At 36.0% G+C, this 22,584-nt stretch overlaps 1 protein-coding gene across 32 annotated transcripts in view; it reads right to left on the reverse strand.

Moving 5' to 3' along the window:
- The window catches only part of EPB41 (erythrocyte membrane protein band 4.1), a 203,104-nt gene that overhangs the window by 66,740 nt on the left and 113,780 nt on the right, over positions 1–22,584 (reverse strand). For all 32 annotated transcript variants that reach the window (XM_082439801.1, XM_082439812.1, XM_082439823.1 and 29 more), the window contains exons 8-11: positions 21,928–22,015; positions 17,955–18,107; positions 15,470–15,567; positions 12,890–13,062 (exon numbers count right to left, since the gene is read on the reverse strand). In XM_082439801.1, the coding sequence (XP_082295927.1) occupies positions 12,890–13,062; positions 15,470–15,567; positions 17,955–18,107; positions 21,928–22,015 (512 nt within the window). The remainder of the gene's footprint in view (positions 1–12,889; positions 13,063–15,469; positions 15,568–17,954; positions 18,108–21,927; positions 22,016–22,584) is intronic.

Below are 22,584 nucleotides of genomic sequence, written 5' to 3' on the forward strand. Positions count from 1 at the left end.
GAGTGCTCTAAGCCAGTCAATGCAAGAATGGCAGATGGCAGACCAAATCTAACATCACAGGGGAATGTGACAAAATATTTTGCTCACAGTTGTATTAAAGTATCATTATACATGTGTATTCACACCTCTTCTCAAAGAATTAATTCGCATCTGCCTGGCATCCGAGAAGCATAGCCCATACTTTCACCATGTGTTATTTTGCCACTTGCATTTGGTTTTAATCCAGTACTAATACTGCAGAGCCAAATAATTTAAGTCTTCAGCATTTCTAGCCCTGGCAATCTGTACTATATGTGCGAAAGTAGGTATAGGTGTAGAAACCGGCAGTTAGAAACAGAGGCAGAAAGTTGCATCATTTGTAAAATGTGAAAGATATGAACTCTACAGGATGGTTGGTATACTCAGTGGATATAAAATTACTTTATAAATCCTACATATAATAACTTTTAATGTCATACTTAAGTCTTTGTATTTTTTTTTATGGGTTAATATTATTTCAAGAGTATTTTGGGCAAAAACTAATTATGCACACATTGAAATGCAATTCAAGTGAAACATCACCTAGGAGCTCTGGAGAGAGGCAGATTTCTTTCCTTTTCTCCATAAGAAGGCTATGAAAACTATGGATCACCCCAGAGAATCATGGTAGTTGACTGTGGTTCTTGTCTTTTTAAACAGCTCTATTGAGCCATAAAACTCACCCATTTAGACTGTATAATTCAATGCTTTTTAGTATATTCAGTGTTGGAGGTAATGGTTACTTTTTAAGATGTTTTGGTTTTTCAGTTTTATAAATTCATTTGTTAACTATTAAAAGATTTTGATACATAGAGAACACTTAACTTTAAAAATTCAATTATTTCCCATTATTGAAGGTCTAGGCAAAGAAGAATGCTGGTTGTGATAATCTTGGGGACCCATTAACTCCAGTATTATGTTGCTCTTATCTGACAACAACAGAAACTTAGTTATTTACTAGAGCAGAGAAGCGTAAAACTCAAAACCATCACATTGTGTAAAAGGAGTCTTAAATTCTAGTTCTAGCTCTGTTACTTACTAGCACAATTTCTGCTAGTACGGTATAGGTACAATGGGTATGCAGTGGATCAGTGATCCCATTATCAGAGGGCCCACATGAATCATCTACGGATCTCGAAAAACAAACAAACAAAAAACTCAGCTGATGCTCAGTTCCACAACAGACAGATGTGGTATCTAAAAGTGAGGCCTAGGTATTTGTTTTGTTTTAAAGCTCCAAAGATGATATGGATGTATTCCCCTGGCAAGAATCACTGCAACCACTACTCACTGGACGGATGAACAGCTTGGTTGTGTGATCCTAGGAAGTTATATAACTTTTCTTGTGCCCCGGTTTCCTCATGAGTAAAACAAGAATTCCTAAATGCTTCTTGTCTGCTAGGTTGCTGGTACCAAAGAGGAATATATGGAAATGGTTTGAAAAGCGAAAAGTGCAACAAAAATATAAACTGAAAAATCCTTGTCGTCATTATTAGCTTATCCTTGTGACTTCACCCTCTTATAGTATGAACTAGGATCGGAACCAGTTTTAGTTCTTCAGCTGGTGAAGCAGATGCTTTGAGCACCAGATATATCAGAAGAGAAAGGGAATGTTCATTAAAATGAGGCCCCTTATAAAGCAATTCTTATTAAAGTTTCCCTAATACACCATCTCTAGCTTAGAGGCTTATATTAATTTAAAAAACAAAAAAGAGGGAGGTCTAATAGGGGAAAGTCTCTCTATTAAGAGGAATGGAAAAGGATCTAGGAAAAGGAGGGGAAAACAGCTTCCAGACACATGTTTCCAGTTCTTATACTGAGAAGACAGCACACAGAGGGAAAAAAAAAAAAGACACTTAAAAACAGAACTACAAAAGATTTGTCCTACTCAGTTTATATGCAATTCAGATGATTAAAAGATAATATATGTAAAATGTTTAGAACAGTGTCTGGAACATACTAAGTGCTCAATGAATACTGACTATTGACATCCTTCATTCTCCTTCTTCTACAAAAAAAGAAGTCATCATGGTGAAGAATAAAAAATGCAGCACTGGGAGAACAGTTCTAGATTCTACTTCTAGCTCTGTCACTGACTATGTGACCTTAGGCAAATCACTTGAATTCTAAGGTTAGGTTGCTAAGAAATAAGAAACATCAATGGGTATCCTTTTAAGAAATTGGAAAAAGAACAGTTCAATAAAAGTAAAAGGAAAATAATAAAGATACTAGCTGGCATAAACTAAATTAAAAATATATCAGAAGAAAACAAAAGTAAAAGTTGGTTCTTTGGAAAGAGTAATAAAATTAATAGATCTGTAGCAAGATTCTTTAAAAAAAAAAGGGGGGGTGGGTTCACAAATTACCAATATCAGGAACACAAAAGTGCTAGAGATCTTATAGATATTAAAAAGATACACAACTTTATGGCAACAAATTTGAAATTTTAGATGGAATGGACATTTCCTAGAAAAACGCAATTACCAAGAACTAGAACATCTTAATAGTCCTTTCTAATAAAGACGTTGACTCTGTAAGTAAAGAAGCCTCTCACAAAGGGATCTTTAGAACCAGCTGGCTTTATAGGTGAATTCTTCCAAACATTAAGGAAGAAATAATACCAATCTTACATAAAACTCTTCCAGAGAACAGAAAAAGAGAGAATCCTTCTCAATTTATTTAATGAGGCCAGCATAAACTTGATACTAAAACCTGACAACATTACAAGAAAGGAAAATTACAGGTCTATCTCTCTCATGAAAATCATTGCAAAAAGCCTAAAATGACATAAGAAAAGTATATTATGATCAAATTGAGTCTACTTCATGAATGCCAAGAAGGCTTAACAATGGAAATCAATCAATGTAATCCACCACGTAACATAAGAAAGGAGAAAAACAGGACTTCCCTGGTGGCACAGTGGTTGAGAATCCACCTGCCAATGCAGGGGCCACAGGTTCAAGCCATGGTCCAGGAAGATCCCACATGCCGCGGAGCAACTAAGCCCATGCGCCACAACTACTGAGCCTGCACTCTACAGCCCGCGAGCCACAACTACTGAGCCCATGTGCCACAACTACTGAAGCCCGTGTGCCTAGAGCCCAAGCTCTGCAACAAGAGAAGCAACCGCAATGAGAAGCCCACGCACCGCAACGAAGAGTAGCTCCCACTTGCAGCAACTAGAGAAAGCCTACGTGAAGCAACAAAGACCCAACACGGCCAAAAATAAATAGATAAATTTAAAAAAAAAAGGAGAAAATCATATTATATCAACCAATGAAGTGAAAAGCATTTGATAAAAGTCATCATTCATTCATGATAAAAACTCTTAGATATTTCTTATCTGATAAGAGGTAGCTACATAAAACCCAGAGCAAACATCACACTTAATGATGAAATACTGATGCTTTCTCCCTAAGACTGGGAGTGAGACAAGAATATATAAAGAACCCCTACAAATTAATAAGACAGACAACTCAATAAAAATATGAGCAAAAGATTTGAACAGGCCCTTCAGAAATAATGATATGCAAATAGCCTATAAACTATGGAAAGGTACTCAGCTTCATCAGGATTTGAGTGAAGATTTTTTTTTTTAAGCACTTTTCTCCCAAGCAGAGAAATTAAACAGAGGGACAAGAGTTGTAACAGGAAATTCTAATGCACTTAAAATAACACACAGAAAGTGTGGAACATAAAAATTGTGCTCACGTTCAACTAAATAAGAAAAATAATCATCTTATTTTCAAATTTTATTTGTTAAGCACTTACAATGCAGCAAGTACTGTGGTAATTATCAAGACCAACACCAGTTAAGATCATGTATCTTTAAAAAGTTTTCAAACTGTAAAGATAGGAAGAAGGCATCATGGAATAAACCAAGGAAAAAGGGATTGATCTGGATACCAGAAAATGTGAATTCTGTCTTAAATTTGCAGTACCAAACTAGGTTAACTTTGGACAAATTACTTTTTTAAGCTTCAGACTCTACTTCTACAAAATAAGATGGCTGGAATAAATGATTTCAAAACTCTTTTTCTGAGAGGGCAGACAGCAGAAGCAAGAAGAACTACAATCCTGCAGCCTGTGGAACAAAAACCACATTCACAGAAAGATAGACAAGATCAAAAGGCAGAGGGCTATGTACCAGATGAAGGAACAAGATAAAACCCCAGAGAAACAACTAAATGAAGTGGAGATAGGCAACCTTCCAGAAAAAGAATTCAGAATAATGATAGTGAAGATGATCCAGGACCTCAGAAAAAGAATGGAGGCAAAGACCGAGAAGATGCAAGAAATGTTTAACAAAGACCTAGAAGAATTAAAGAACAAACAAACAGAGATGAACAATACAATAACTGAAATGAACACTACACTAGAAGGAATCAATAGCAGAATAACTGAGGCAGAAGAACGGATAAGTGACCTGGAAGACAGAATGGTGGAATTCACGGCTGCGGAACAGAATAAAGAAAAAAGAATGAAAAGAAATGAAGACAGCTTCAGAGACCTCTGGGACAACATTAAACGCAACAACATTCGCATTATAGGGGTCCCAGAAGGAGAAGAGAGAGAGAAAGGACCCAAGAAAATATTTGAAGAGATTATAGGCGAAAACTTCCCTAACATGAGAAAGGAAATAGCCACCCAAGTCCAGGAAACACAGAGAGTCCCATACAGGATAAACCCAAGGAGAAACATGACGAGACACATAGTAATCAAATTTGCAAAAATTAAAGACAAAGAAAAATTATTAAAAGCAGCAGGGGAAAAACAACAAATAACATACAAGGGAACTCCCATAAGATTAACAGGTGATTTCTCAGCAGAAACTCTAAAAGCCAGAAGGGAGTGGCATGATATACTTAAAGTGATGAAAGGGAAGAACCTACAATCAAGATTACTCTACACGGCAAGGATCTCATTCAGATTCTATGGAGAAATCAAAAGCTTTACAGACAAGCAAAAGCTAAGAGAATTCAGCACCACCAAACCAGCTCTACAACAAATGCTAAAGGAACTTCTCTAAGTGGGAAACACAAGAGAACAAAAGGACCTACAAAAACAAACCCAAAACAATTAAGAAAATGGTCATAGGAAAATACATATCGATAATTACCTTAAACGTGAATGGATTAAAGGCTCCAACCAAAAGACACAGGCTTGCTGAATGGATATAAAAACAAGACCCATATATATGCTGTCTACAAGAGACCCACTTCAGACCTAGGGACACATTCAGACTGAAAGTGAGGGGATGGAAAAAGATATTCCATGCAAATGGAAATCAAAAGAAAGCTAGAGTAGCAATACTCATATCAGATAAAAGAGACTTTAAAATAAAGAATGTTACAAGAGACAAGGAAGGACACTACATATTGATCAGGGGATCAATCCAAGAAAAAGATATAACAATTATAAATATATATGCACCAAACATAGGAGCACCTCAATACATAAGGCAACTGCTAACAGCTATAAAAGAGGAAATCGACAGTAACACAATAATAGTGGTGGACTTTAACACCTCACTTACACCAATGGACAGATCATCCAAAATGAAAATAACTAAGGAAACAGAAGCTTTAAATGACACAGTAGACCAGATAGATTTAATTGATATTTATAGGACATTCCATCCAAAAACAGCAGATTACACTTTCTTCTCAAGTGCACATGGAACATTCTCCAGGATAGATCACATCTTGGGTCACAAATCAAGCCTCAGTAAATTTAAGAAAATTGAAATCATGTCAAGCATCTTTTCTGACTAAAATGTTATGAGATTAGAAATCAATTACAGGGAAAAAAACATAAAAAACACAAACACATGGAGGCTAAACAATACGTTACTAAATAACCAAGAGATCACTGAAGAAATCAAAGAGGAAATCAAAAAATACCTAGAGACAAACGACAATGAAAACACGATGATCCAAAACCTATGGGATGCAGCAAAAGCAGTTCTAAGAGGGAAGTTTATAGCTATACAAGCCTACCTCAAGAAACAAGAAAAATCTCGAATAAACAATCTAACCTTACACCTGAAGGAACTAGAGAAAGAAGAACAAACAAAACCCAAAGTTAGCAGAAGGAAAGAAATCATAAAGATCAGAGCAGAAGCAAATGAAATAGAAACAAAGAAAACAATAGCAAAGATCAATAAAACTAAAAGCTGGTTCTTGGAGAAGATAAACAAAATTGATAAACCATTAGCCAGACTCATCAAGAAAAAGAGCGAGAGGACTCAAATCCATAAAGTTAGAAATGAAAAAGGAGAAGTTACAACAGACACCGCAGAAATACAAAGCATCCTAAGAGACTACCACAAGCAACTCTATGCCAATACAATGGACAACCTGGAAGAAATGGACAAATTCTTAGAAAGGTATAACCTTCCAAGACTGAACCAGGAAGAAATAGAAAATATGAACAGACCAATCACAAGTAATGAAATTGAAACTGTGATTAAACATCTTCCAACAAACAAAAGTCCAGGACCAGATGGCTTCACAGGTGAATTCTATCAAACATTTAGATAAGAGCTAACACCCATCCTTCTCAAACTCTTCCAAAAAATTGCAGAGGAAGGAACACTCCCAAACTCATTCTATGAGGCCACCATCACCCTGATACCAAAACCAGACAAAGATACTACAAAAAAAGAAAATTACAGCCCAATATCACTGATGAATATAGATGCAAAAATCCTCAACAAAATACTAGCAAACAGAATCCAACAACACATTAAAAGGATCACATACCTTGATCAAGTGGGATTTACCCCAGGGATGCAAAGATTCTTCAATATACGCAAATCAATCAATGTGATACACCATAGTAACAAACTGAAGAATAAAAACCATATGATCATCTCAATAGATGCAGAAAAAGCTTTTGACAAAATTCAACACTAATTTATGATAAAATCTCTCCAGAAAGTGGGCATAGAGGGAACCTACCTCAACATAATAAAGGCCATATACGACAAACCCACAGCAAATATCATTCTCAATGGTGGAAAAGCTGAAAGCATTTCCTCTAAGATCAGGAACAAGACAAGGATGTCCACTCTCACCACTATTATTCAACATAGTTTTGGAAGTCCTAGCCACGGCAGTCAGAGAAGAAAAAGAAATAAAAGGAATACAAATTGGAAAAGAAGAAGTAAAACTGTCACTGTTTGCAGATGACATGATACTATACATAGAGAATCCTAAAGATGCCACCAGAAAACTACTAGAGCTAATCAATGAATTTGGTAAAGTTGCAGGTACAAAATTAATGCACAGAAATCTCTTGCATTCCTGTACACTAATGATGAAAAATCTGAAAGAGAAATTAAGGAAACACTCCCATTTACCATTGCAACAAAAAAAATAAAATACCTAGGAATAAACCTACCTAGGGAGACAAAAGACCTCTATGCAGAAAACTATAAGACACTGATGAAAGAAATTAAACATGATACCAACAGATGGAGAGATATACCATGTTCTTGGATTGGAAGAATCAATATTGTGAAAATGACTATACCACCCAAAGCAATCTACAGATTCAATGCAATCCCTATCAAATTACCAGTGGCATTTTTTACAGAACTAGAACAAAATATCTTAAAATCTGTATAGAGACACAAAAGACCCTGAATAGCCCAAGCAGTCTTGAGGGAAAAAAACGGAGCTGGAGGAATCAGACTCCCTGACTTCAGACTATACTATAAAGCTACAGTAATCAAAACAATATGGTACTGGCACAAAAACAGAAACATAGATCAATGGAACAGGATAGAAAGCCCAGAGATAAACCCACGCACCTAGGGTCAATCTATGACAAAGGAGGCAAGGATATACAGGGGAGAAAAGACAGCCTCTTCAATAAGTGGTGCTGGGAAACTGGACAGCTACATGTAAAAGAATGAAATTAGAACACTCTCTAACACCATACACAAAAATAAACTCAAAATGGATTAGAGACCTGAATGTAAGACCAGACACTATAAAACTCTTAGAGGAAAACATAGCAAGAATACTCTTTGACATAAATCACAGCAAGATCTTTTTTGATCCACCTCCTAGGGTAATGGAAATAAAAACAAAAATAAGCAAATGGGACCTAATGAAACTTAAAAACTTTTGCACAGCAAAGGAAACCATAAACAAGACGAAAAGACAACCCTCAGAATGGGAGAAAATATTTGCAAACGAATCAATGGACAAAGGATTAATCTCCAAAATATATAAACAGCTCAAGCAGCTCAATATCGAAAAAAACCAAACAATCCAATCCAAAATGGGCAGAAGACCTAAATAGACATTTCTCCAAAGAAGACATACAGATGGCCAAGAAGCACATGAACGAATGCTCAACATCACTAATTATTAGAGAAATGCAAATCAAAACTACAATGAGGTATCACCTCACACCAGTTAGAATAGGCATCATCAGAAAATCTATAAACAACAAATGCTGGAGAGGGTGTGGAGAAAAGGGAACCCTCTTGCACTGTTCTTGGGAATGTAAATTGATAACAGCCACTATGGAGAAAGGTATGGAGGTTCCTTAAAGAACTAAAAATAGAATTACCATATGATCCAGCAATCCCACTACTGGGCATATACCCAGAGAAAACCATTAATTCAAAAAGACACATGCACCGCAATGTTCATTGCAGCGCTATTTACAATAGGCAGGTCATGGAAGCAACCTAAATGCCCACTGACAGACGAATGGATACAGAAGATGTGGTGCATATATACAGTGGAATATTACTCAGCCACAAAAAGGAACAAAATTGGGTCATTTGTAGAGACGTGGATGGATCTAGAGACTGTCATACCGAGTGAAGTAAGTCAGAAGGAGAAAAACAAATATCGTATATTAACGCATATATGTGGAACCTAGAAAAATGGTACAGATGAACCGGTTTGCAGGGCAGAAATAGAGACACAGATGTAGAGAACAAACCTATGGACACTAAGAGGGGAAAGCGGCGGGGTGGTGGGGGTGGTGGTGTGCTGGATTGGGCAATTGGGATTGACATGTATACATTGATGTGTATAAAATTGATGACTAATAAGGACCTGCTGTATAAAAAAGTAAATTAAATTAAATTAAAAAATTTTTAAAAAATATGTGACACAGACACTAAGTAAGGAAATGCTGTTGGGAAAATGGCGCCAACAGACTAGCTCCATGCAGGGTTGCCATGAACTTTAAAAAAAAACAAAACAAAACTTTTTCTAAGCTCCCAAAACTCTGTGATACTAATGGTAAAGCCACCAAAGCTCTGACTCTCTTCCTTTAGAATTGTTTTACATGCTTTAGTTTTGGAAACTCAAACATCGCTACAACATTTGAAGACAAATTTTTGGAGATTTCCTCCCAGGAACATAGTATATAATTTAATAAGAACTGGCCAATATTAGTCAATAGACAGAGACATCAAGGTTTTTTAAAATCTTGAATTGAACTGTGAGGTTTCTACAGCTAGAAAAATAGAGACAGTCAACATGTTATTTCTACAAGGAACAGAGGCATCTTTATAAGTAAAGCTTTCCTCAGCCATAAAAATAAACGAAATTGAGTTATTTGTAGTGAGGTGGATGGACCTAGAGTCTGTCATACAGAGTGAAGTAAGTCAGAAAGAGAAAAACAAATACCGTATGCTAACACATATATATGGAATCTAAAAAAAAAAAAAAAAATGGTTCTGAAGAACATAGGGGCAGGACAGAAATAAAGACACAGACGTAAAGAATGGACTTGAGGACACGGGGAGGGGGAAGGGTAAGCTGGGAGGAAGTGAGAGAGAGGCATGGACATATATACACTACCAAATGTAAAATAGATAGCTAGTGGAAAGCAGCCACATAGCACAGGGAGATCAGCTCGGTGCTTTGTGACCACCTAGAGGTGTGCGATAGGGAGGGTGGGAGGGAGACGCAAGAGGGAGGAGATATGGGGGTATGTGTATATGTATAGCTGATTCACTTTGTTATAAAGCAGAAACTAACACACCATTGTAAAGCAGTTATACTCCAATAAAGATGTTAAAAAATAAATAAATAAAATGTTAAAAAAAAAAAAAAAAAAGTAAAGCTTTCTAATTTGTTCAAAGTACCAAAGCTCACTAACCCTTGAATTGTTGGTTATTTTTGCTATTAGAAAGAAAAGATACATCAGGCATAGTATCTATATAACAATGAAATTTCATTTAGTGGAAGAAGCCATATGGTATCAGACAGACAAGAGTTTTTGTTCAAGCTTTGGAACGTACTAGCTGTGAGATCTTGAACAGGTTGCTTAAACTTTCCAGCCTTAATTTTCTCACTGAAAAATGGGGATAAAATAATAAGAATAATAACTCCCCAAAACTAAGATAAACTGGAGGTAGGATGATTTACCAGACAAGAAAGAGATGCCTGAGGTTGTTATATGAATACGGCAGATATGAGGATTGAGTGATCATACCTCAAACTTAACATGTCCAAAAGAGAAGTCTTGATTTCCTACATCCCCAAACTCTGCTCCTCTCTCAGACTTTCCCATTGTACTAAATGATCAAGCCTAGGAATAAACCTTGATTTTCTTTTTCTTACCATCTCCAACAATTAATTTACCAGTAAGTCTGTCAGCCCTACTTCTGAATTGTATCCCTGACCAGTTTTCACTGTCTTTAACGCCAATACTCCAGTCCAAACTGTTGTCAGCTCTCACCCAGATCCTGCAACAGACTTCACCAAGATTCTGCTTTACTACCCCTGTAGTGGAGTAGATCTTTGTACTAGCCACGTGTGACTATTTAGGTTTAGTTAAAATTAAGTTCCTCAGTTTCACAGTCACATTTCAAGTTCATATGGCCACATGTGGCTACTGGCTACCAAACTGGACGTCACAAAATAGAAGATTTTCATCAGCATGGCAAGTTCTATGGGACAGCACTGACCTAGACACATGCCAAGCTCACATCTACCTACAGGTCTTTGTACTTGCTACTCCCTCTTCAAGAATGTTTATCCCCCCAGATTTGGGGATGGCTGGCTCCTTCTCATAATTCAGGTTTCAGTTCAAATGAAGCTCCTCAGAGGAACCTTCTAAATTTAGAGCGGACCACTCAATTTGAAACAGCTTCCCAATCTCCCCATCCACAGACACTCTCCATCCCACTACTCTGCTTTATTTTCTTTATAGCACTTATCACTATCTGAACTTGTTTCATTTTGTTTCTGTTTCTACCCATAGAATGTAAGCCCCATGAGGGCAGAACCATGTCTGTATGTTCACAGCTGTATCCCCAATAACTAGAACAATACCTGACACACAGAAGTTTAAAATAAATTGTTGAACAAAGCAGTAAGTAAGTAAGTATCTGGTAGAACATGGGTTTTGGAGTTAAACCAACCTATACTCCAATCCACTTACCAGCTATCATATCTTAAGAAAAGTTATTTAATCTCTGAGCTTAATTCCTAGTGTTGTGATGAAGAGTAAATAAACAAAGCCTACAATCTGCCTTGTAGAGAAACGTCAGAAAGAAAGAAGCATGACTTGTGGTACGGAAGCACAAAAGTTCTACCGCTTAGGTGATTTCTTTTCCAAGTGTGGCTGACCCATTCCTGATTCCTTTAAAATGAGCTAGGTATTTCTGATATATGCTCCCATAATGCAACAAACCAGAATACGGCAGCATAGTTCTGGATGATACAAAACAAAATAATAATGCTGTGGCCAGAATATTAACAATATTTTAATGACAGCTAATATTTTGGGGTCACATTAAGTGCCAGCCATTGTGCCAAGCATATCATCTCATTTATTTTCTCATGAAAATTCTTTGAGGTAATATTATATTATCATCATACCCATTTTATGAATGAGAAAACTGAGACACAGAGTAAGTAACTCGCCCAAGAAGATAGATCATAAATGCAGTGGTTGAGATTGGAACCAGGTCCGATTCCAGAACCGAAGCCTGTAACTACTGTAACATGCACCTTGCTTTTATAATAGATAGCATAGAGGTGCAATCAGCAATACTCTATTTTGGTTACTGCCTTCTGAACTTTTATTTATTTGCCGCCTCTTTCTAGCTGCATAAAGAACTGAATATGGCTTGGGAATCCCCTGGTGGTCCAGTGGTTAGGACTCGGTGCTTTCACTGCCGGGGCCCAGGTTCAATCCCCGGTAGGGGAACTAAGATCCTGCAAGCCACGTGGCAGGGCCAAAAAAAAAAAAAGAACTGAATGTGGCTTATTACTTCATTTCAGTAATGCTAATGCTCTCAAATCCTTGAGACTAAACTTAGAAAAACTGAAACAGATCTTCTGTCAGTATATACAATTATGAAACTTATTTATTTCCTCCCTCTTTTATTTAAACAAAATTTGGACACTCCAGTAATAGGATTGTTTTTTTGGTCTATAATTGACACATGACAAATGATCTAAACTTTTTCAGTGATTGCACTAGTGAGGCAGACCCCTTCCCTCTTTTCTACTTGAAAAATAACTATTTAAAAATGTTCAAGAGGGGTTTAGCTCAGTATACTACATTAGGTTTCACCCTGTGGTAGAGATTCTGAATTCTAATTCCAATTCTAGTGGTGTTCAATCCACCACTTCCCAGCAGTGGGACCTTGATCTAGTTACTACTCTCTCTGAACCTCTGTTCCCCTTTTCTTAAGATGATTCCACTAAATTCGACAATTAGTGAGATCCATTTCATTTTATCACTGAGATTCTTTAATTTGATTCTCTTATAGATAACTGTACTTAGTTTGAATGTGCCCAATCACATCTGATAACCATTCTTCCTTTATCTCTCTCTAAAGAGTTAGGATAACAAGAAATCATTAATATTCAATACAAACCTCCATCAAGGCTTCGGGATGCCCGTTTGCTTGCTGTACGCTCAAAGTGTGGGGCAGGCCTGTCAATCAGAGCACTAGCTTGCCTGGTCTGAGCCTGAGTTCGGCCACTGTATCGAAATTTGGATCCCAGGGCAAGAAATTTGCTTTTAGGAATGGTGTCTGTAGATGTCAGTCTGGGGGGAAAAAACATGATAATCATATATTATGTATATCATCTCACTCTAATGAGGTTGTGAGATAAAGACAAAATCAAGTATTAAAAAGTTTCACAATTCTCACAGCTTCCTTATAGTTACTAAGACAAATTTCCAATCAAGCAATCATTATTTTAATTCTGTCATTTCTCGAAGCAACATGTATAATTTATTTGTGGCTTATATTAACGATATAATCTTATATCTCTATAGGTAGGGTCTTATGGTTTTCAAAATGCTTTTATAGCACTGTACTATTTTCACTATACCCCTGTAATATTTTCATCATTTTATAGATAAAAGAAACTGAACCTCAAAAAAGGTTACTTGCTTAAGGTCATAGCTGTTAAGAAGTTGGGCAGTCACGGAATTCAAGCCCAGAGCACTTTTTCCCCTCTCGTAGAATAATAATTTTGTCAAATGCACTCCAAACTCAATGCCTGGTATTCAATGCCTATTAAGTCCTATTTAATAGGATATTTGGTGTATTTTCAACTCAGTTAGGAACCCCATCTTCTTTCTAAGCAGTACCCTGTGCTCTCTTTTGTCATGGCATTTACTACACTGAATTGAAACAATCTGTTTATGTGCTGGTCTCCACTACGAGACTGTGAGCTCTCTTTGGGTAAAGAATAAAAACTATGACTTATTCATTTTGTGTTTTCACTTCTGGCATAGTGCCTGGCATGAATCTGGCATTCAATAAATATTTGCTGAATAAATGTATAAATTGCTACATCAAATACTACCAAAAAGAGAGTATTTTTTTCTCTTTGGGGTAGTTTAATTCAGCAAATGCTTTCTTTTATGTAATGAAGAATTACATTTTAATATATTCTCTTATTTTGATGCAATGGATTTAAATATGCTATCCTACAAGTAAATGCATTGGCTGCAGCTGAAACCTATACCATAGATATTAAACATTCAAAATAACTCTTTTTTGGAGGGGAGGGGAAAATTAGGAGTTTGAGATTAACATATACACACTACTATATATAAAACAGATAACCAACAAGGACCTATTATATAGCACAGGGAACTATACTCAATATTTTGTAATCACTTATAAGGGAAAAGAATCTGAAAATATATATATGTATAACTGAATCAGTTTGGTGTACACCTGAAACAAACACAACATTGTAAATCAACTATACTTCAATTAAAAGAAAAGGGGAAAAAACCTCTTTTTACTCTTCGTCACCCTCTTTTAAAACTCTGTTTTCTTGGTTTTAAAGAAGATGATGAAAACATAAACAAATATCTTAATGACAATGATTAAAATTCTTTAATCGAATATAAGGTGTAGCCTCATGTTTTATTTGAAATGAGAATTGAAATGTTATTTTCCCTGACTTGTCTTTCTGTCCAGTGTTCTTTAGTGCTAAGTATGATATGAAATTACAAAAGAAAAAGTTATCGTCGTTCTCTCTCTTGAGAACCATTCCTAAAGAGTCAAGTTTATTTATGAATGACATGGCATAAAGTCTGGGATTTGCTTCAAAATAATCTGAGAAGTAGTAGGAAGGAGTGAGTGGGGATATAGATGAAGCAAGATTGACCTTGGGGTTTTAACTGTTGAAGGTGGAGTTTGGGACCAGAGGAGTTCATTATACTATTCTCTTCATTGTGCTATACGTGCAATTTTCTAGAATAAAGATATTTTCTTAAAAAGGCAAACTGACAACTAGCTGGCTCTCCTTTCAACAGAAGTAATTATTTGTCTGCTAGATTTTATGTTCCATCAGGACAGGGACTAGAACTATCTAGTGATATCTTCCCAATGCCTAGTACAGTGCCTACACAAAGGGTAAGCACACAGAAAATGCTCAGTAAATGAACACAAGGGGTTAATTATATGTCCTCGTGAAAAGCAAAGGAGATGAAACTTTCTTCTGTCTTCTGTTTATCTGATACAACTGTGCTTCAAAGATGGTTCTCTGTGCTCCCTTTCTGGGGTTGATTAGAACCAAGATAACGATCAGCTTCACATCTTTAACCTTCTAGTATAAGAGCCCCACAGAAGGTAGTTAAGCACTCCTTAGAGAAATTCCATGTGGAGGTAAGTCAGGGTACCTCTTCCTGACAGGACTGGTTTTAGCTCCAGTTAGGGCAATCACAGAGCCTCTAGTAAACACAGGTTCCTATTTCTCATTTCCCTCCTCCTTCTACCATACACAGAAAGGTGCTCTGGGAATGTTAAGACAGTGTTTTTCAACCCAAAGGAGGAGAACTAGACTCATTTTATCTTGCTTAAGATGATCTCACCTGAGCTAAATAAAAGACGGCCAGCCATGCAAAGAAGGAAATTTCAATAGCAGGTTTAAAATAGAAACATGCATAAATAATTTATCCTTGAAAAATACTTAAGTGAGAACAATACCTGAAAAATGTGTGATGCTCTACACAGACTTTCCATAATTTCTTAGCTGCTCGGTAACTGGGAAGTTTGAATCCGATGGTACTTTCATACTGTTCTTGCTATAAATACACAAATAAACATGGAACATAAAGTATTATTCAACTACAGTGATACAGGACCAGAGAAATATGGTGCTGCAGAAGAGATCATTGTGAATAAAAAGAAAGTTACTAGTCTAAGGACATAAAATATCATTTGAAATTTTTTCCTACTTACCAAAAGAAATTTACTCACTGAGAGTGGTTTTTTCTACAGCAAGGAAGCCAGGGAATGCATCTTATATCATTTACACATCTTATTTTGTTCAGAAACACACACACACACACACACACACACACACACACACATATACACTGTATATTATTCTGAGACACAATTAAGTCACATTTTGATTGTCCAGACACTGCTCTTCCTTAGTTACTGTCTGCATTTAGGATACTAGACTACTCAATAATCAGGGAATAGGATAGCAGGTGATTCCTCCAATCAACTAATATTATTATGCAATCGTTTTTAGTAATAGGAACTAAAGATTGTGGCTCAAACCAGATTATTGAATTATTAAATGCTTTTTTTTTTCTTTGATTGATCATTAGTTTATCTAGATACTTCTTTGACTGAAGTAAACCACATCCTGCCAGGGCTACTGGAAACACTGTCCTGCTAGTCTCTTGCCTCTTTTTTTCTGCCTTAAGCACACTTTATAAGATGGAAAGGACACTGGCATTTACTTCTAGTGCCTATTATTGCCAATAACACTATGATCAGACAGTATCATCTATATTTTTACACAGTTGAAGAAACTGAGATCAGAGAAGTCACCTGCTTAGTCTCACAGCTATTAAGCGGCAGAACCAGAATTTCATGGTTGCCACTACACCACGCTACTTCTGAATCATCTATTGTAGTCACCATACTATACTACACTTCTCAAAATCCTACTGTTGTTCTTTATTGCTTTCTTAAGTAAGAATTTTGCATTTTTAGTATATATTATATAGTTAACATTTAAAGAAACCAAGGACTTCCATTATCATATATATATATATATATTTTTTTTTTTTTTCCTGCCTTCCCACGTTAAAATGTAAGATTGTTGAGGAATGGACTTGAGGACACAGGGAAGGGGAAGGGGAAGCTGGGACGAAGTGAGAGAGTGGCATGGACTTATATATACTACCAAATGTAAAATAGCTAGTGGGAAGCAGCCGCATAGCACAGGGAGATAGGCTCGGTGCTTTGTGACCACGTAGAGGGGTGGGATAGGGAGGGTGGGAGGGAGATGCAAGAGGGAGGAGATATGGGGATATATGTATATGTATAACTGATTCACTTTGTTATAAAGCAGAAACTAACACACCATTGTAAAGCAATTATACTCCAATAAAGATGTTAAAAAAAAAAAAAGATTGTTGAGGGATGGACTCTTTTATTGATATTTACTGTTCCTAGCCCCTAGAATAGTGTCTGACACAAAGAAAGCCATCAATAAATATTTGTTGACTGAATGACTCTTGGATTTGAAACTCTTTGACTTTTGCTAGGCACAGGTAAATAACTATGGTATAAATAAATGCTTCAGTGATAATCCTTATCTGAAATTTTAAGGCTGCACATTCAGTATTTCCATGTTCAAATAATGAGCCATTTTTCACCAGCAGATGGTGATATATACACAAAAAAGCCTCTTTACATTAGTACGATGCTTTCCTGTTCAGAGCTTTTGCCTCTGTCATCTCATTTGATCTTCAAATCAACCTTGACAGAGCAGGTATTATCCCCCTTGAATGGTAAGGAACACTTTAGATTTATCCAGGGTCTTTTACTTAGTAGGTGGCAGAGTAGGCACTAGAACTTTTTTTTTTTAATTTAATTCCTACTTGAACAATTTTCTGCGATACCATGATGGCTCTTTAATATAAAAGTTAAATTTGGCCAGCATTAGTATATTCTGAAAATTGACCACCAACTAGTAACTGAGTTATCTGGTACAAAGTTGAACATCCAACTTTACTAAAAATCTAGAACTTGACCCTAGGACACATTCCCAGTAACTACTAGAACCTACATATACAAATAATTATATAAGGTAAGGTGGTACGAAACATAAGTAATTTAACCCCACAATTTAAAAATCTCATGCTACTTAATTTAAAAATATTTTCCATCAAGCTTTTACCTGGAGTAAACAAGGAACAAGTTTATTAATCCAAATTTCACTTTTGGCCATGGTACATTTACCTACATGAAGAGAACTGTCCAGAAAACAAATAGGAAGGAAGAGAAGAAGCATCACAGGACTGATTAGGAAACAAAATATCAGCACCTAAATAGTTAGCTATAGAGAGACCTCATAGATGACACAACAAGGAAAACAGGAATGAAGAGATGTTTTAGACATGGTCTGTGTTTGATTCAGGAGGAAAGGGAAACACGAATTCTGTACCTCTCCAGGCCGAATCTTAATGAAAAAGCTGCTACGTTTGTAAGAAATCTTCAGCACTTTGGGCCAAGGAAAGCGGTTAATTCTCAGCTTATCTTTGTAAACCAGAAGGCCACTAGAGCAGACACCTAGGATGATATCCACTCCCTCCAAGTCCTGAGGAAAAAAAGCATTAGTGTTTCAGTCTTGAGCAAAGTGCTCAACATAGTTGACTATTATTAGACAATCTGAAGATATCAACAACCAAATACAGTTACAAAGAATACAATGAAAAATAAAGTTTAACCTAACAACCATAACCCATGGGACTATTTGGTCTATGTAAAAATGTTGTTACTATACTACATTTAAAAATCAATGTTATTACCTACCACAAATATCTTTAAAATGTCCAAATCAGACTCAGTAATTCTATTTCTATAATCTGTTCTAAGGAAATCATTCAAATCACAGAAAAAGCTTTACACATGATAATGTTCAGAATGTTATAAGAGTGAAAAACTGGATATAACCTAAGTATCCTAGCATTAGGGTTAAATTATTGTTCATCCATATAGTGAAATACAATGTGGCCATTAAAACAGTTAAATAGAATTTGGGAGATAAATGGGAAAATAATTATGCTGTAACATTAAGCAAAATAAAGCAGGATAAAATTACATACATAATTTGATTCCAACAATATAAAAAATATACATCTAAGAAAGATGAATACACCAAAATGTTAATAATGGCATTCTTTAGGTGGTACAGTTATGAACAACTTTTCATTTCAGTTTTCTATACTTTCCAATTACAATAAACATGTATTATCTTTTAAAAAGCATTCAAATATGAAAAAACTAACACATGTATGTAAGAAATTCAAACAATACAGAAATGTGTAAAATTTTTTAAAAATCTACCCTCCTCTTCCCACACTCTTTAACAGTAACCAGTACTGATTTGATAATTTCCAGGATTACCCTATTTTCTAGGCACATACAATTATGTATGGATAATATATATATATATATATATATATATATATTATTATTAATATATCACCTTTATAATGAGGAAAACAACTAGAAAAAAATTAAAATTCAGTCCTTGAGGGTGGAAACTGTATCTAAATTATTGCTGTATCACTCCAAATACTGTTATTGACAACATGCTCAGTAAGTGTTTACACTGAGTTTGTTACCTGCCCACATTATTAATCATAACTTATTACGGCAAATATTAGTAAATTCTTTGCTTCAGATTTATAAAAATCTTGATTCATGTAGGTTGATAAATTAGGAAATTTCAAGGTATTTTAGTAACAACATACACTAAGCTTAAACCTTCAACCACTACTATCAATTATTTCGCTCATTATTAGTGACTGAGGGAACATCTGCTTTTCTTTTGTCCAAGAAACATGGACATACACACATCTTACCCACTGAAGGAATCGACTGCTATGAGGAGTAATACAGCCACCATCACCACCCCTCAAAGCCACTGTGAAATGTCACTCGGCTTGCACCTCATCTACCTTCACAATACTCCTCTCATAAAACTGAGCCTATGCAGCCTCCAAAAAGGCTTCCCTTAATAATTCAAAAAGAGACACTAATTTATTTTTACCATGCCTGTCTGTATATGAAAATCCTAGGGCAGGCATTTTGGTCTCCCAGTTCTGAAGTACTCAAACCTATCATTATCATAGTCAGCAAATAATTACTATGGTAGCTATAGTAGCTGCATGTCCTATACATGTATGTTTAAGTCAGCAGACCACAGGACTTCCTGGAGGCCAGGGCATAGGGCTATGCATACTACCAAATAAACATGCACAACTATAATTCTTGTTTTTCTATGATAAAGTGGTCATCCCTCCAAAAACCATGATAAGTATAGGAGTTGACTCTATTCCTTATAAACTCAGTATGAGAGAACTCAGATTTTTATAATTACTGATGTTAAGTATAGTAAGTTTTTTTTTTAAGTATAGTAAGTTATAAATATTATCCTCAGGTCAAAAAGGAACAGTAAGTTACCAATAAAGCCGTATTTGCACACCTCTTTATTAAAGAAAAGATTTTAATTAAATATATAATATTAATCATCTATGTCTGTAATTCAAGGAAAATAAATTTCACCTGAGTTAATCTCTACAGATAACCATTTATTTAGATAAGTAATGAAAAACCGGTTATATGCTTCTAGACTGCTCCTTTTCCCAAAATGAGTATAAAGAAACATATTAGTGCCTATGTGTGTTATGTACAAGCACAACAGAGAGAAGAAGAAATTATATTCAGCTTCAATTCGATGACTACATAACAGAATTTCCCAGAAGATGGCCCCTTAAGTTTTTAAAGGCTGTGGGTACAACTACATCTCTCTTTTAACGATATGTTTTGGAGAAACAATTTGCTTTACAACATTTGCTGTAGAAATATGCTGCCTGACTCCTCATGCAATCCTGATAATTACTGAATTGACACCAGCCTCCAACAGAAATTGAGAAGTAAAACCTAACAATTTCAGTTCTGGACCTGATCTGATCTTCTTACCATCTACTTTTGAGATTCACAGAAGTTGCAGTACCCAGCCCAAAACAATCCAGAGCAACATCTTAAGAAAACTCACTAACATGCAATGAAATTTTATTAGTTATTAGAATGTAAATAAGGAAGAAACTTCAGATACAGATATTCAGGCTGGGAGAAGCCCGAAAGGTCATTTTAGTCCAATTACCCACAAAATGTTTGAATGTCCTTTTCTAAATTCCTACCAAGTGATTATTCTGCCTAACCTGGAATATCTCCAGTGATAGACAACTCAATCCCTTCTGAGGTAGCCCATCCCATCTTTGAAATAGCTCTGTGAGACAATGTGTCCAACTGGGCTGAAAAGTATTTCCCTGCAGTTTTCATTTTACCGGCTCTAGTGTTATATCTTGGAGCCATAGTAAAATCTTTACTTCACAAGTTAATCCTTGAAATCCATGAAGACTGACATTATATCTTTCCTAAACTTTCCCTTCTGTGGGTTAAGTATCCCTATTCCTTTGCCTGTTTCTCACTGGACATGGTTTTGATTCCCCATCACGCATCCTAGTTAAATTTCTCTAAATGAACCTCAGATCATCCCTTGAGCCCTTTCTTTCTCTCACAAACTCCTCAACCTCCCCAGCCATTTCAGTAGCTGAAGATGAGAGAAGTCAAGCGACATCCCTTAAGTATTCATTGTGTTAGGTTGTATTAGGCAGAACTAGGATGAAAGCTCAAGTTTCCAAATCCCTAACCCAGTGGTTCTCAAATGAGCCACTGTGGTTCCTCCCGTGTGCATTAGAATCACCTGGAGAGCTTGTTAAAACAGACTGCTGGGCTCCACCCACATAGTTTCTGATTCAGTGAGACTGGGATGGGACCTGACATGAGCATTTCTAACAAGTTCCTAGACGATGCTAAATGCTGGTTCAGAGACCACACTTTGAGAACCACTACCTTATGCCAATGATTCTCAGATTCAAGCATGAAGGAGGATCATTTGGGATATTCATTAAATCTGGAGACTTAGCCTCTCCTCCAAAGTAATTCAGTAAATCTGGGAGGAGCTCAGGAATCTGCATATTTAATAAACACCCCGGGTGATTCTGATATAGGTGATGTTTTCTGTGAAACATGCCTCACTGTCACTCTATATTTTCAAATGTATCTGCATTTTAGGAAATTATCATTTCTTTTGCTCTCGGTGCTATATCTTTTGATCCTTACAGTTGCTTAGGTGTGAAACTTCATTCTGATGGTGGAATTGTAAAAGGGCAATTCAATTGATACACTTAATACACTTGACTGGTTCAACTGATAGACTCAAAATTCCAACAAGAATTACTATCTCCTCTGAACGTTTTGTAATACCCCAGATAAAGGTTGGTAAGAAATATTATATGACACAGGTCTGATACATGCATATTAATAAAGGCCAAAGTTACCATTACCTTTGCTTTATGAAGGTCAACACCATACATAGACAACTTTTTGGCATTCTCAAGAAATTCCAGGTCAGCCTGAGCTGGAGTCATGGACCTTTGATAGAAGAAAAACAAAAAGACTTTCAGTGTCACAGTGTCAACATTTACAATAATAACATTTGTATATTACTTGTACTTTATATAAACATATAAACATATACATACCAATATGTATGTAGATACATTTCATAGTCCTAAAAGTAGACTATTATGTATGGAAAAGGACTCTTATCACTACCTGTGTCTAAATAATTGAAATATGCCTTGGAAAAAGAAACCTTGGAGAAACAAAAAGTCACCAAAAAGCTATCAGAAAAAAAAAGTTAAAAAATAAAAACCTGCTAAATTTCTTTAAAGCTACCTCATCCACCATCAGTTCTGCCCCTCCCTCTCCTTAGCCCTTTTCTCCCCCACACATAAACTCCTCCCACTAATTTATCTTGCCAAGGAGGTGACCAAATTAAATCCTCTGAGGGCATGGTACAACTTACAATATCCTCTTAGCTGCCTTTTTCTCTCCCTATCCCTGAATTGAGTTAATATGGAAATTAAACAGGAGGGCAGCTGAAGTTGCTTAACTGGGGATTCTTAATGGGGGCAGGCTTGATGAAAAGAAAATTTCTG

This window comes from Balaenoptera physalus (assembly GCF_965194825.1).
Source record: "Balaenoptera physalus genome assembly, chromosome: 1".
Classification (NCBI taxonomy): domain Eukaryota; kingdom Metazoa; phylum Chordata; class Mammalia; order Artiodactyla; family Balaenopteridae; genus Balaenoptera; species Balaenoptera physalus.